Consider the following 13,444-nt stretch of genomic DNA (forward strand, 5'->3'; position numbering starts at 1 on the left):
AGTTAGATATTATCTCCAACATTTAGTATAGTAAATATTATTATTTTGGACAAATTCTCATTATGAAATCCCCTACCTAAAACTGCACTTACATTTGTCATTGATAGGTAATACAAAAAAAGTGAAATTGACTCTTAAAACTGAATCAGTCATTGAAGAGGGGAGCAATAAGTCTCCTCTGTATGTTCTATGTATGTTATATCTGTTATGTTTCCTTGTGGATATGGTTACCATTGTTATTTCTGCACCAGCTAACTGTTTTCTGTACAAGTGATATTCATTTGTGTCTTTTGGATCCTGCCTTAAATCACAAGCAAATCACACCAGGATGCTACTAAACAACCAGACACGTACCAATAACAATAAGAGTAGAATTACAACAGATGAGTTGCTAAATGCAATCATAAAAAAACATTTATTTTCTTCATTGTAGTTATTATACCAGCTGTTAGAATTAACCACCAGATTTGAAGTGCTCACATCATACAATGTGTTTCCATCAGTTAAAATGTGTTGTTTTGCTATATTTGACTGCTGTTTCATAGCTAGGAGAGCAGCTATTTATTTAGGGTTAATCAAATAGAGAAGTCCCTGAAAGAGAAGGTTAATAAATATATTCCTTCATTCCAATCACATTGGATTGACTTTCAAGCTGCTGGCAGCAACATACGGTCATGTTACCAATATATCACAAAACGCACCACTTATTATCCCTCCTATATCAAGACCATGACATCTATGTGCTTCGGATCTTATTTCACTTTAATTAAAAAGGACAACAAAATATATTATAAAATAATTCTTATTCAGGCTGGCTGATGCTGGGATGTCTGCTGCTCGAATGTGTGTATTTAACCAACTCAATACATCTGTTGACAACAAACTGCTTCATTAGGCCTTGTTGTACCTAACATATCTTCTTCACTGTATTTTTAATACATTACTCAGGTGTAACTGAAGTGCTTCTTATCATTCTGCATTGTTTGGTTGGATTCAACTAGTTAACACTCGACTTGTGGGGCAAAAGGTGTCAATAAAATGTTTGAAAAGCTCTATGTCTATTTCCAGAAAAAATTACCACGTCACTCAAGATAATCCACAGAACTGGCAATGTTATGTCAGAGCTATTTTGTTTTTTACTGAAATATATTGGCCAACCGTATCATGGCGGTCATTGACAAGAGACTCACACGGACTCCCTGAGTTAGCTTATCATTAGCGAGCTAGCTTAACACTACAGCTTAACCGGGAATTATGCCATCATTGTTTGCATCTCCGACTGTCCCAGCACCACAACAAGGTCTGTGCCTTATCACAAGGTTATAATTCCTGGGAAGAAATATTGCCAGTAAGCTTTCAAAATATATTTTTGCCACAAGCCAAAGGCAAACTACAGTATTTCTATTACAATCAAGGGAAGACAGAAATCTCCTGGACTGATATGTCTAACTCTCTGGAACTCACACCAAAACATATACATCTAGATCAACGAATAGCACTACAGGCAAAAGTTAAAATATGAAATATTGTTTTTTACAGGGGAACTGTCCCTTTTAGAAATAAAGTTTTACTGTACACAATTAGATTATTGTCATAATGTCCCTATTGTTGTGAGAGTCATGTTACTAAGACTGTATCTTTCAGAAAAAGAGATTTAAATTGTATTATTTTATTGTAATTACAAGATTTCACAAATACATAAAACTGGCTACAATAAGCACAACATAAATACATTATTACTGTTAAATGTTGATTACTTTTTAAATGTAAAAATAGAAGCACAATGGGACCCAAAACTACGTCTGAAATGGAATTGGAATAACACTGGGTTACAAAAGTGCATCTGTCTCTTTTTCCTTGATTTTCACCTTGATTCTCTTTCTGTATTTCTGTATTTCTCTCTAGCTGAGGTGTCAAGAGAAGCTGGAAGAAGTCTGACGTCTCTGTTGGTGCAGCCCATCTCCGCCTTCCTGGCCAAGACGTTACTGTCCTCTTCGTCCACTGGGCAGGGAGACTCCTGTGTGCCTCTAGCCAGGCCTCCCAACACAGGTAAATACACAATGAAAGAATGATATCATGACGTTAAACTAAATATAAAGTAAAATCACCAATATTATATGCAATCACAAAAAATAAATACAAATAATAATAAAGTTCTTGAAGGAAAATCTTTCACAAGTAGTTCATGTGTCACTACCTATTTGGCCAGAAATGTAGAGTAAATAATAATAACCAAACGTTTAAAAAAGGTTTGTTCTCTTGCTCAAGCTCACTGTACTGTAGTTTTAACTGTTCCGTGTTACAGCCAGTACGGAAATGTGTCTGTTCAAATGTGTTATTATTAGACTTTCAAAAGAGTTAACACCATCTCCTCCATTGTGTCTCGTGGCAGCACTATGGAGATACTGGGGGATGGGTCACTGTACCACCAGAATGAGAGCTTTATCTCCGTTCTCAGGAATATATCAAGTGTCTATTTTCCAGTTGATGTCAATGTGGGTGGTTGTATTGTGAGTTCAAACAGCTGGAATAAGCTTGAATCACCAGGTGATTGGACCATGTGTTTTGAAAGATTGAAAACAGCAGTTTCTTCCTGGAAAGGAGCCAGTTGAGTTGATTGAGTTGATTGTATGGTTAAGATATACCCAGCATGCACACCTTTTCCTTTTGTTATTAGGAATGTCCAACATGGAGTACAGATTTGTGAATATCTAGAAATAGCACTGCGTAGGAAGAGCTGGAGGTCATAGCTCAGGAGACTTTTGGGTGGACTTTGCTTATCCAGCTGCCTCCAAATCAGGAATGAAATGAATGACTGTATTTGTGTCTATTCTGTCAGCATGAAGAGTTCATAGCTGTCTGATTATATCATCATTTTACCTACAGATCCTCTACTGTTTCAATCCAATAACACGTTTTGTAGGGATCCCTTTCAATCATCTACAGCAGGGGTCCCCAAACCTTTTCCTGTGAGGGCCACATAACTTTTCCCTTCTCTGATGGGGGCCGGGGTCAGTTTGTAACAGAAAAAGTGTGACGATCGCAGGGGTGCCTAAACGTAAACATTTATTGTTTTCCAGAAAGCCACACATAACCAAATATTAATAACCTTTTCCGGGATCTTCACAGAAAAAAAGTCAGGAAATAAATAATAACACTATTAATGAAATAAATAATAACCAAATAACCCTCTCTGGGTTCTTCACAGAAAAAAAGTCCACTGAACATTAACTTTCTGTTGTGCCGTGCACAATCTTAACAGGTAAAAGTTTAGCTTAGTTGTCAGAGCAGAATCTCTTACTCAAATGACTCATATGAGCAGTCTCTCAAAGTTCTTGTGTTCCTTCCTTATAATCCTTTTGTAGGTTCCAGTAGGCTTGTAGACACCGCTGTTTGCAGCTCTCTCTCATCAACTTCCCTGTGAAAACCACAAAGCAAGCAGGCTGAGAAACCGAACTAAGTGATACAGCACCTACACAGCACAATACATTTCACTACCAGTATGGTTGTGGAGATGGATTTTATCCCAGTAGATTTTATTATGATTACATTTGTTTATACTCAGAAAAGTCAGAAAAGTGATATTACCTATGTATGTTCATCAGTGTGAACTGTGGGCCTGCATCTGGCTGGTGAGAAGTTGAATGTCAGGTTCCATTCTAGTCACAGCCAGTCTCAAACACTGATGCAGATGTTCATCTGTCAATCTTGATCTCATCTGAGTTTTCAGGTGTTTCATGTGTGAAAAGGTTTGCTCGCAGATATACGTGCTGCCAAAAAGTGTAAACATCTTCATTGCGTGTTTTTTTATGTTAGGGTACGTGTCGTTTGGGAGGGCGGCATAGAAGTCAATGAGACTGTTGGGCTTGAATGCATCTTTCAGAACATCACAGTTCTGTAACTCGGCCAACTCAAACTGATAAGAAGGCTGGGCTTCATCGATGTCGGCAAGAAAGGGGTTCTGAAAAAGACGGATTTCTTTTGCATTAACACGTAGTTGCCGGAATCGCACACCGAACTCCGCCTTCAGCATTTCCAGTGCTTCCACACACTTTTCAGCTGGGAACGGGACCGCTGGGTTCTCTGCAGAGAGGTTTTGGGTAGCAGGGAGATGGATGAAGTTGTGCTTTTTCACTTGTTCTAAAAGCAGCGCAAGTTTCACCTCAAATGCTTTTATGTGAGAATACATGTCGCAAATGAGTTTCCCCTGCCCTTGTAGCTGCAAGTTAAGGCTGTTCAGCATTTCTGTCACGTCTGTTAAAAATGCGAGGTGCCATTTCCATTCTGGGTCGATCAGCTCTGGGACCGTTTTGTCTTTTGAATGAAGAAATGCGTTAATTTCGGGTAGCAGCTCGTAAAAACGCCTCAAAACTCTGCCCCGGCTCAACCATCGGACCTCTGTGTAGTACAGCACATCGCCGTGCGCAGACTCCAGTTCAGACAGGAATTGTTGGAACTGCCTGTGTTTAAGTCCCTTTGCTCTGATGAAGTTTATGCATGACACCACAACCTTCATGACAGAATCCCACTTCAACACTTTGCAGCACAGTGCTTGCTGGTGAATTAGGCAGTGGATTTGTAGCGGGGCGGTGAGACCCCGTTCTTCCATCTCCCGGTTCATGCGTCCTATTAGACCCCGAGACGCGCCCACCATACTAGGAGCCCCGTCAGTCGTGATGCTGGCAAGCTTTGACCAGTCTAGGTCCAACTCTTCCATGGTTTGGCATACTTTGCCGAAAATATCCTCCCCCGTTGTAGTCCCTTTGAGACTTTGGAGGGCTGCCAGCTCCTCGCACATCTCAAAGTTTGCGCTAACTCCGCGAATAAAAATGAGCAGCTGCGCTGTGTCTTGCACGTCCGTGCTCTCATCCAGTGCTAATGAAAAAAAGTCAAATTCTTTCGTCTTCTGCTGCAGCTGGGCATATACATTACCCCCGATTTCTTAAATGCGTCTGGTGATTGTACTCGCCGACAGACTCACGGCATTAAAGACATCTTTCTTCTCGGGACACACCTCTTCCGCGACAGCATTCAAACATTTCTTGACAAACTCTCCATCAGTGAAAGGTTTACCGCTGCTTGCTATCAGTTGAGCAACCCGAAAGCTGGCCCGAACGGATGACTGGTTCAGCTGAGCTTGGCGTACAAATGTATTCTGCTGAGCTAACAGTCCACTTTTTAGCTTTGAGAGTTTGTCTGCTCGCATTTGGCCTTGCAAGTTATCATACTTGTCTTTGTGACGGGATTCATAGTGTCGGCGCAGATTGTATTCTTTGAATACCGCCACCGCCTCTTGACAGATGAGACAAATAGCCTTTTCTTTCCATTGAACAAAAAAATAATCGTTTGACCACTGCAGGTTAAATACCCTGCATTCTGAATCAATTTTTCTCTTACCTAACCTTTTCGCCATTATTCCGTTCTATTTGACAGGGGCTAGTCTAGGATTCGCGTGGCCAGACTGAAAAATCATAATGCGTCTCTGGTATTGTTCAGGGGGCCGGGCCAAATGTGGAGGCGGGCCGTATCCGGCCCGCGGGCCTTAGTTTGGGGACCACTGATCTACAGTGTATGTCACTGATGGGTGTTTATAATTACAAGACTAACCCCCCTCCTATCTGTAATTCAGAGTAGAGTTTAAATGATTCAGCAGTTAAACAATACATTGAAAGATTATTGGCAAGTATTTTGATAATTGATTAATCATTGAAGACAATTGAGTGAGAATGTTTTACAAACGGGTTATTTCACTGTTTGTCAGACTCAACAAGACATTCAAAGTTGTCACATTGATGACCATAACCCTAACCCTAACCCATGTTTCTTTGACCATAAGAAAGTTGAATGTAGAGCACTGGAAAAAAAATTAAAGCATCACTAATTCAGTTGTTATAATTGTAGTGATAATATAAAAAGCCTGAATTTCCTCTAGTAATGTCTTTTGTGTGTGTGGATGCTGCTTTTAGAGGCTTCTCCACTTTTCCGAACCACAAAGTAAAACTGCCCAACATCTTCAACACGGTGCTTCATTCATTTTCAGCGCCCATTATTTTTGACCTTAGGAGTGGGTAAGGAAAGAGCAAGAGGAATAAAGGTAAGGAGGCATGCAGAGATATCATTTAGTATATATTATAGGCCTTCGTACCTCTCACCAAGCAGGTTAGTGACTCGTGTAGAATGTTACTCTCCAATATGTCAAGCCTCTACTAACACAGTGCGATCTAAGCAGGCCCCAAAAATAAAAATGTCTTTAAAGATTATTGTGGCACAAACAGTCATATTTTACAAAATAATTTCCAAGCAGTGCGAGATTATAGACTTTTGTTATGTTTCCTTTGTGTTCATGGAAAGAAAGTGTGTATTGTATTTAGAGTTGAGAGTAGGATGCTATTTATTACTAGTGTCATGTTGCAGGTAAGCTGCTGTTGTTATTTTGGTATCGTAGACTAGTCATGTTCATACTGTATTTCTATGTTCTAATCATTTTTAAGCAACTCTTTTAACCATGTACGTTTGCTAGCCAGTTGGCAGCTAATACGAGACTGACCTCCACGTTTGTATCAGTTTTATAAGTGCGATATGGTAGCCGTAATAATGAGTAGTATGACGGAGCCCCGTCGCAAACATTTTTGTATGTTGTAGGCCATTTTGCAATGACATATGGTGTTATTCTAAGTTGAGTATTTGTATAGAAGAGTATAAGTATACATTACCCTCAAGAGTTTGAGATGAGGTGTAACCTTTTGGTTTTAAATATGCCCTATTATGGTCCTTTTCAGGTTCATATTTGTATTTGTTGCCTCTACTGTGGCATCTACGTTCTTTAATGTTCAAAAAGCTCTTTACTTTTCTCCTACTGCCTGTGCTGCAGCACCTCCTTTCACCCTCTGTCTGAAACCAGAGCCCAGTCTGCTCTGAACTGGTTGGCTCTGTTGTGATTGGTCAACCTAGAGAGATTTGTCTGAAATGTCCAGCCCCTAAGCATATCACATACAATGTGTTAGAGTGCTAACATAGTGATGTCAATATGTTCCCAGAAGTAAACAAAGGAGTCCAATGGAGGCGTTTCAGGGAGTGTGTGGGAGAGAAACTCCCTCTGGAAGGAAGCAGGGATTTAAGCCTTTGCAGACCATTTACATGCACACAAACCTATATAACACACTACAGGAAAGGGAAAACTCGAAAAGCATAATAGGGCCTCTTTAAGTAAGAACATAAAAATCTCTGTGTACAAAATGAAAGTTGAATACGCTGTGTAGTGATTGTGAACCTAAGGTTATATTTTATTGTACATCTTACTGAAAACCTTTATTACATGTGTAGATTGAGCCTGTGTGGCATCAATCTGTGCATGATACGATTGCTCACTGCCCTTCATGTACTACAGTCCTTTTTTATTGCAGTTGTATTCTATTCTATTCTTGCTCTTGTTATTTTGTACCTTTTTATAATTACTATTTTTATTGCGGTGCAGTTTTGATTGCCTTGAAATGTAACTTGTCTCTAAGGTGCGCCTCACGGTCATGTCATCACAAATGAGATGCCATTGTTAATTAACCTGCTGTGAATGAGGTGAGCGAAGCTCTAGGAGCCACAGAGACCTTTCTTCACACGAAAGAAGAATGAATAGATAGATGGGATTAAATAAAGAGATAGCTTCTAATGATTGTAGCTTCCAGATTCCTCCTTCAAGGCAAACAAGCCAATAAAATATAAGGGAATCAGGGGAAGACATTACAGACGCTGAGGGCAAAAACTGCCATGCATTAAAAAAATCAATCAATCCTACAGAAGAGGAAATCAGCAAGTGCAGCAGTGTCTTCAGCAGCAAAGTAATTTCTCACACATTGAAAGGAAACCTTTTAAGTAACCCACATATAAATTAAAGCAGAAAATGTCTGGAAGAAATATATATATGGAGAGTTTAATTTCCTTTGCCGAAAAGAGATGAATAGACGATAAGAGGACGGCAGGGATATTTCCCCATCATTCAAACAGGAGGGTGTAAATATAGAAAAAGAGAATGCAGAAAAAAAGCCAAACAGGAGAACTAAAAATGGAGGTGATGAAGGAATGCTTTAAATGGCTGTTTGTAAAGCATCTCACCTTCTTAGTGATATTAAAACGTGTTGATAGTTCTTGTCATGGGTTAATGTGATATATGGTTCCCACCATACAAATAAAAGGCTCTAATTTATGATTTTGCAAGATTGAATGTTGAAAAGATTTATAGTACGGCCGCATGTACGAAACATTTACATTTGCCTCCCTCACACGTCTTTCTTTGTGGATGAAAAGGTGAATAAACATTTGTCCCCAGCAGCGAAGTACATTTGCATTGTGTTGTGTTTAGCTTTGGTAAACCTTTCAGGCAAAAATAGCCACTGCAGGACAGGGTCACCTGCATATGTGTGACCTTTCCAAAAGAGTGTAAAACAAAGCAAGGGGTTCTGGGGGGCTGTTTATGGGCAAAGCAATGATTGGAGATAAAAGCTAAAATAATCATGGCAACACATTTTAAAGAGGACATACTATTCTAATTTTCAGGTTCATATTTGTATTTTGTTCCTCTACTGCAGTGGTTCTCAAACTTTTTCTGTCAGGCCCCCCCCTTTGGAGAAAAAAAAAAGTCGGGCCCCTCCCAACACAAATAGTCAGGCTCAGTGGCGGCGCCAGAGATTTATTTTGGGGGTGCTGTGGGGGAGCTTGACGTTTCATAGAGGGTGCTCAAACATTTAGGGTTTCCCATTAATGTACCAGGCGCTACAGTGGAACTTTCTACTGCAACATTCCCCACGCAAATACACAGTACACCCGCGACTGTTACAATGAAGGCTCGATAATCAGCTCACGGCATATAGGTGTAAGCAGGGGTAAAGTGCTATTTCTACAGGTGGTGTGTGGACCTCACATAGGGGGGTCCGGGGGCAAGCTCCCACGGGAAGATTTTTAAATGTTGAAGTTAAAAGCATCAATCTGGTGCACTTTGAGAGCAAAATGAAGAGATCTATGGATACATCTCTCAACACCCATATGAAACAGAACTGTAAACAGATTTACTATTTCTTTATGGATATTTTACAAATCACTCCCCTTTTAAACTTTATTCTTTTTTTAATGTCATATAGTATTTCATACCTGATTTTCATGTATTCTCTTATTTTTTTATAACTATAATGATCATATAAACGTGTGCCTCGGAAATAATTATTTACATTAATGGTGACCAAAACGTTTGAGACCCACTGAGATAACACTGAGAGAGTCCTTTAGCTCACCTGAGCCTCTCAGTCTGACAGGAGAGGACTCTCCTCCACTTTGTTGTTGAAAAAACTCCTTATATCCGTTAGCGTAGCTCGCTAGTACCAGATGCTAACAACAACGATCTCCGGTACCGGTGCGCTCTCTCTCTCTCGCTCGCGCACACACACAAAATGGCTCGTTCCACACACACACACACAGAGCCGAGCTTTAATGAAACACAGAGACCCAGACATAATAATATTGTAGTGTATCATATTATTTTCGAATCAATAATTTTTCAAATTATGATTTTTTCTTTTTTTTAATAACCATTTTTCCTCCTGGTCTCTCGCGCCCCCCCTGTCATGCCTCTGCGCCCCCCAGGGGGGGCGCGCCCCCCACTTTGAGAACCACTGCTCTACTGTGACATGTTTCCATGCTTTATTATTCAAAACGCTCTTTATTTTTCTCATACTGTTTTTGTTTTCACCCTCTGTCTGAAACCAGATCCCAGTCTGCTCTGATTGGTTAGCTGGCCAGTTCTGTTGTAAATGTCCCGCCCCTTAGCCTATGAAATACCATGTTTTTTAGTGCTAGCTGATTTTAAGCAACTGTTAGATAGTGATGTCATTATGCTAGGAACTAAACAAAAGGAGTCCAATAGAGGCGTTAAGCCTTACTAATGTATTTATCAAACATCCTTGTCTTTTCATAATACGATGTTTAGTTCAGTTTTGGACTGATTCTGTAAAGGATTACTGCACTTAAGTACCAGGTACAGCAGAAGGAGTCTTGACATACTGAGGTGTAATGCTCTGCTGGTGTGTGTGGTTAGACAGAGTGTGTATACTGTATGTGTGTAAGAGCTAGAGAACGATGAGATGGATACAGTAGTAAGAGGTAATTCCTGCCTTGGAGAGAGTAAATCCCTCTTATCTCAGCATCACCACCGCAGGCCTCTACCACACTGCCACCTCCTGAGCCCTCACTCCCTCTGTCTGAGTCCTCTGTCTTTCACTTCAGCCTCTAACCATGCACCCCCCAACCCTATCTCACCCCATCATTTTTCGTGGAGGGGGGTCGTCGTCTCTCGCCAGCATGTTTCCCCATTCTACGTGTGCACGGTCTGTCCATTTCCATTTAATCCCCAATAAATCCAAGCAGCTGGTCAGTGAATGGAACACTGCTTTCTGCAGTTTCCCATGTTGCACAGATAACAGTCACACACACACGCACACACGCACGCACACACGCACAAACACACGCACAAACACACGCACAAACACAGGCTGTCACTGTTGTACACCCATGCTGCCCGAGTGAGTCACATAGACAATCAATGTAGAACCCTCAAAAAGCAATGGCCAAAGACCTGAGTACTATTGATCATACAGTGCGGGGGGCATTGTGTGTGCGTGCGTGTGTGCAATGGGACACTTTATTTGGTATTAAAGCTATTCAGAAAATAAAACATTTGTGATTTCGGATTTTAAGGTTTATTTCTTAATTTATCTTATTACACTTTGGCCATTATGTATGAACTTTTATTGTTATCTGGTATGTGCTCATGTGTTTTCATTGTTGATATAGGCTGCTGCCTCAATATGCTTAAAGAAAGGCAGCTTTTTCTAAAAATAAAATGTCTGAGCATAGATAGGACATTTTTATGAAGGGCCGTGTAGGCCAACATTCAAACTCACCTCGCACACACACTACTGAAAACATCTGGCCTTGCACAAACACTACTGAAATACTCTCACATTCACTACTGAAAACATCTGGGGCCTCATTTATAAAGCCTTGCGTAGGATTCACGTGGGAAGGTTGCTTACGTAGGACAAAGCAAATAAATACGCACAGACATTTTCCGATTCATAAAACACTGCATACCGGCGTACAGTAGGACTTGCGTGCGGCACGTCCTACGCCGGTTTCCCTTTATAAATCACAATCAACTCTAAATGCGGCGCAGCTTTTGCGGGCTTCACGTAACGCCCATATTTGCTTATAAATAGTCAAAGAAGCGCCCCGTATTAATATTCATTTTGACTGACTGCATGAAGAAGATCGCAGGGAATGACGACAGAACAGCTAAAAAAACCATTTCACACCGTGTAAGATTTTGGTTCTTTTGGGAAGGTGGAGACAAATCACATTGTTTGGTGGATGCAGTTTGAACCAGAGTAGCAGCATGGAGGTCGGATCGTCACCAAAATAAATAAATAAGTGGTCTGAAAAAAGTTAATGAAGATAGTTAATGTGCAAGGCCAGATGTTTTCAGTAGTGTGTGTGTGTGTGTGTGAGGTGTTCAGTAGTGAATGTGAGAGGATTTCAATAGTGTGTGTGTGAGGTTCATTTTCAGTAGTATGTGTGAGGCTTAATTTTCAGTAGTGTGTGTGTGAGGTGTTCAGTAGTGAATGTGAGAGTATTTCAGTAGTGTGTGTGCAAGGCCAGATGTTTTCAGTAGTGTGTGTGTGCGAGGTTAGTTTGAATTTTGGCCTAAACGGCCTCTCATACATTTTTGATACTAAATATCTAGGTTTCTTCTTTTCTAAGGATACATTGTTGTCTTACATTATACACTTAACTTTTTCCTGGTTTTTATTTACATTGCATTTGATATGCGTGTAATCCAAAAGTAACGGAGAGTAATCGGGGTACATTACTTTTTTATTATGATACTTAGGTAACTGATAACATACAAGTAACTAGTCATTGAAATGGATAAGTGTATCTTAGTCTACAACCTTAAATGTTCATTTTGAGGGGGGTCGATCCATGGATATATAAATGGTGTGACAGAAACTGTTTAAGGTGTGTGTGTGTGTGTGTGTGTGTGTGTGTGTGTGTGTGTGTGTGTGTGTGTGTGTGTGTGTGTGTGTGTGTGTGTGTGTGTGTGTGTGTGTGTGTGTGTGTGTGTGTGTGTGTGTGTGTGTGTGTGTGTGTGTGTGTGTGTGTGTGTGTGTGTGTGTGTGTGTGTGTGTGTGTGTGTGTGTGTGTGAACTCTCTGAAGACAGATTCTGTGTAGACCAAGCATAATGTACATCCAATAGTCCTGCAAGGCAGGCTTCTTTCTGAAGTGTTTCCATTACATCAAATGAGTTCCAAAGAGGGAGAGAATGGGCGCGAAAGAGGGAGAGAGACAAAGGGGTGGGAAACAAAGAGAGGGAGCGAGAGAGAGTAATCTGTCTCAAATCGATTGGCTGCACCTCTGACCACTCCTGGGATCCAACTATCATTAGTTTCCATCTGCCCGCCTCCTTTTATTTTTGTCTCCCCTTTTTAAATTCCTTTTCTTCTTGTTTTTTCTCTTTTAATTCCCATTCAATTAAGGCTGGCTGTATTGGCTGGCCATTGGTTAATTGCTCAGGGTCCCTCCGTAGAGATCGGTAGACCCTAATGAGATGATGCGGTCAAACTCACAGTACACTAAGCACTGCTTTTTAGTGTGTGTGTGATAAATATATAAATCCGTTTTTTTGTCTGTGCATGTTTACATTGATGTCTAGTTTAAAGGCTTATGCTTTTCAGTGATATCAGTTTTATAGCATTATCTGTTATCCTGCATGCTTTATATCACAAACATATTTTTGTCCATGCTGTCATAGTTTTTAATATTTGTTAATTATTAATTCATGTGTTTTGTGAATTTGTTGATAATATATATGTTATTTAATTATTTTGCCTATTTTACCTCCTTGTATTACTTGGAATTGATTCTATCATGTATATCCGGCAGTGGCTCAGTCAGTCGGGGCTTGGACTGTGAGCCGTAGGGTTGATGGTTCTAGTCCCCGACCAGACCTAAATATGGAGTGTGGACTGCTACTTGGCCCTGCTGTGGTGCCCTTGAGCAAGGCACCGGACACCCCCCCTCATTTCTACAGTCTTGAGTATTGCTGGAATCTTTCTGGCTTATGTCTATTGACTCATTTAGATGAATACCTTGTGTGTTGTAGTGTCATGTATGTGTTAGTACATATGAAAGGGTCTTTTCAGCCCTTTTAGATTGATTAATCCCTTGAACACATCCTGTCCCCATCAGGCCTTGGGGTCTAGGCTCTGACTCTATCTGTTGAGCACACAATTACTCACCTACTCCATCACTATCTCCAAGGCGTGTTGCAAGCCCCTGTTTACCTTGTCAAGGCTGACTGATTGGAAACACATTGATACACTTACACATAGGCAACATATCAAC

General features: G+C 40.5%; 1 protein-coding gene across 1 annotated transcript in view; it reads left to right on the plus strand.

Annotated features, from left to right (window-relative positions):
- The window catches only part of LOC117490945 (inactive N-acetylated-alpha-linked acidic dipeptidase-like protein 2), a 330,276-nt gene that overhangs the window by 86,296 nt on the left and 230,536 nt on the right, over window positions 1-13,444 (plus strand). Inside the window, exon 6 of the mRNA XM_034140729.1 lies at window positions 1,906-2,049. Coding sequence (XP_033996620.1) covers window positions 1,906-2,049 — 144 coding nt within the window. The remainder of the gene's footprint in view (window positions 1-1,905; window positions 2,050-13,444) is intronic.

This window comes from Trematomus bernacchii, unplaced genomic scaffold (genome assembly GCF_902827165.1).
Source record: "Trematomus bernacchii unplaced genomic scaffold, fTreBer1.1, whole genome shotgun sequence".
NCBI lineage: Eukaryota > Metazoa > Chordata > Actinopteri > Perciformes > Nototheniidae > Trematomus > Trematomus bernacchii.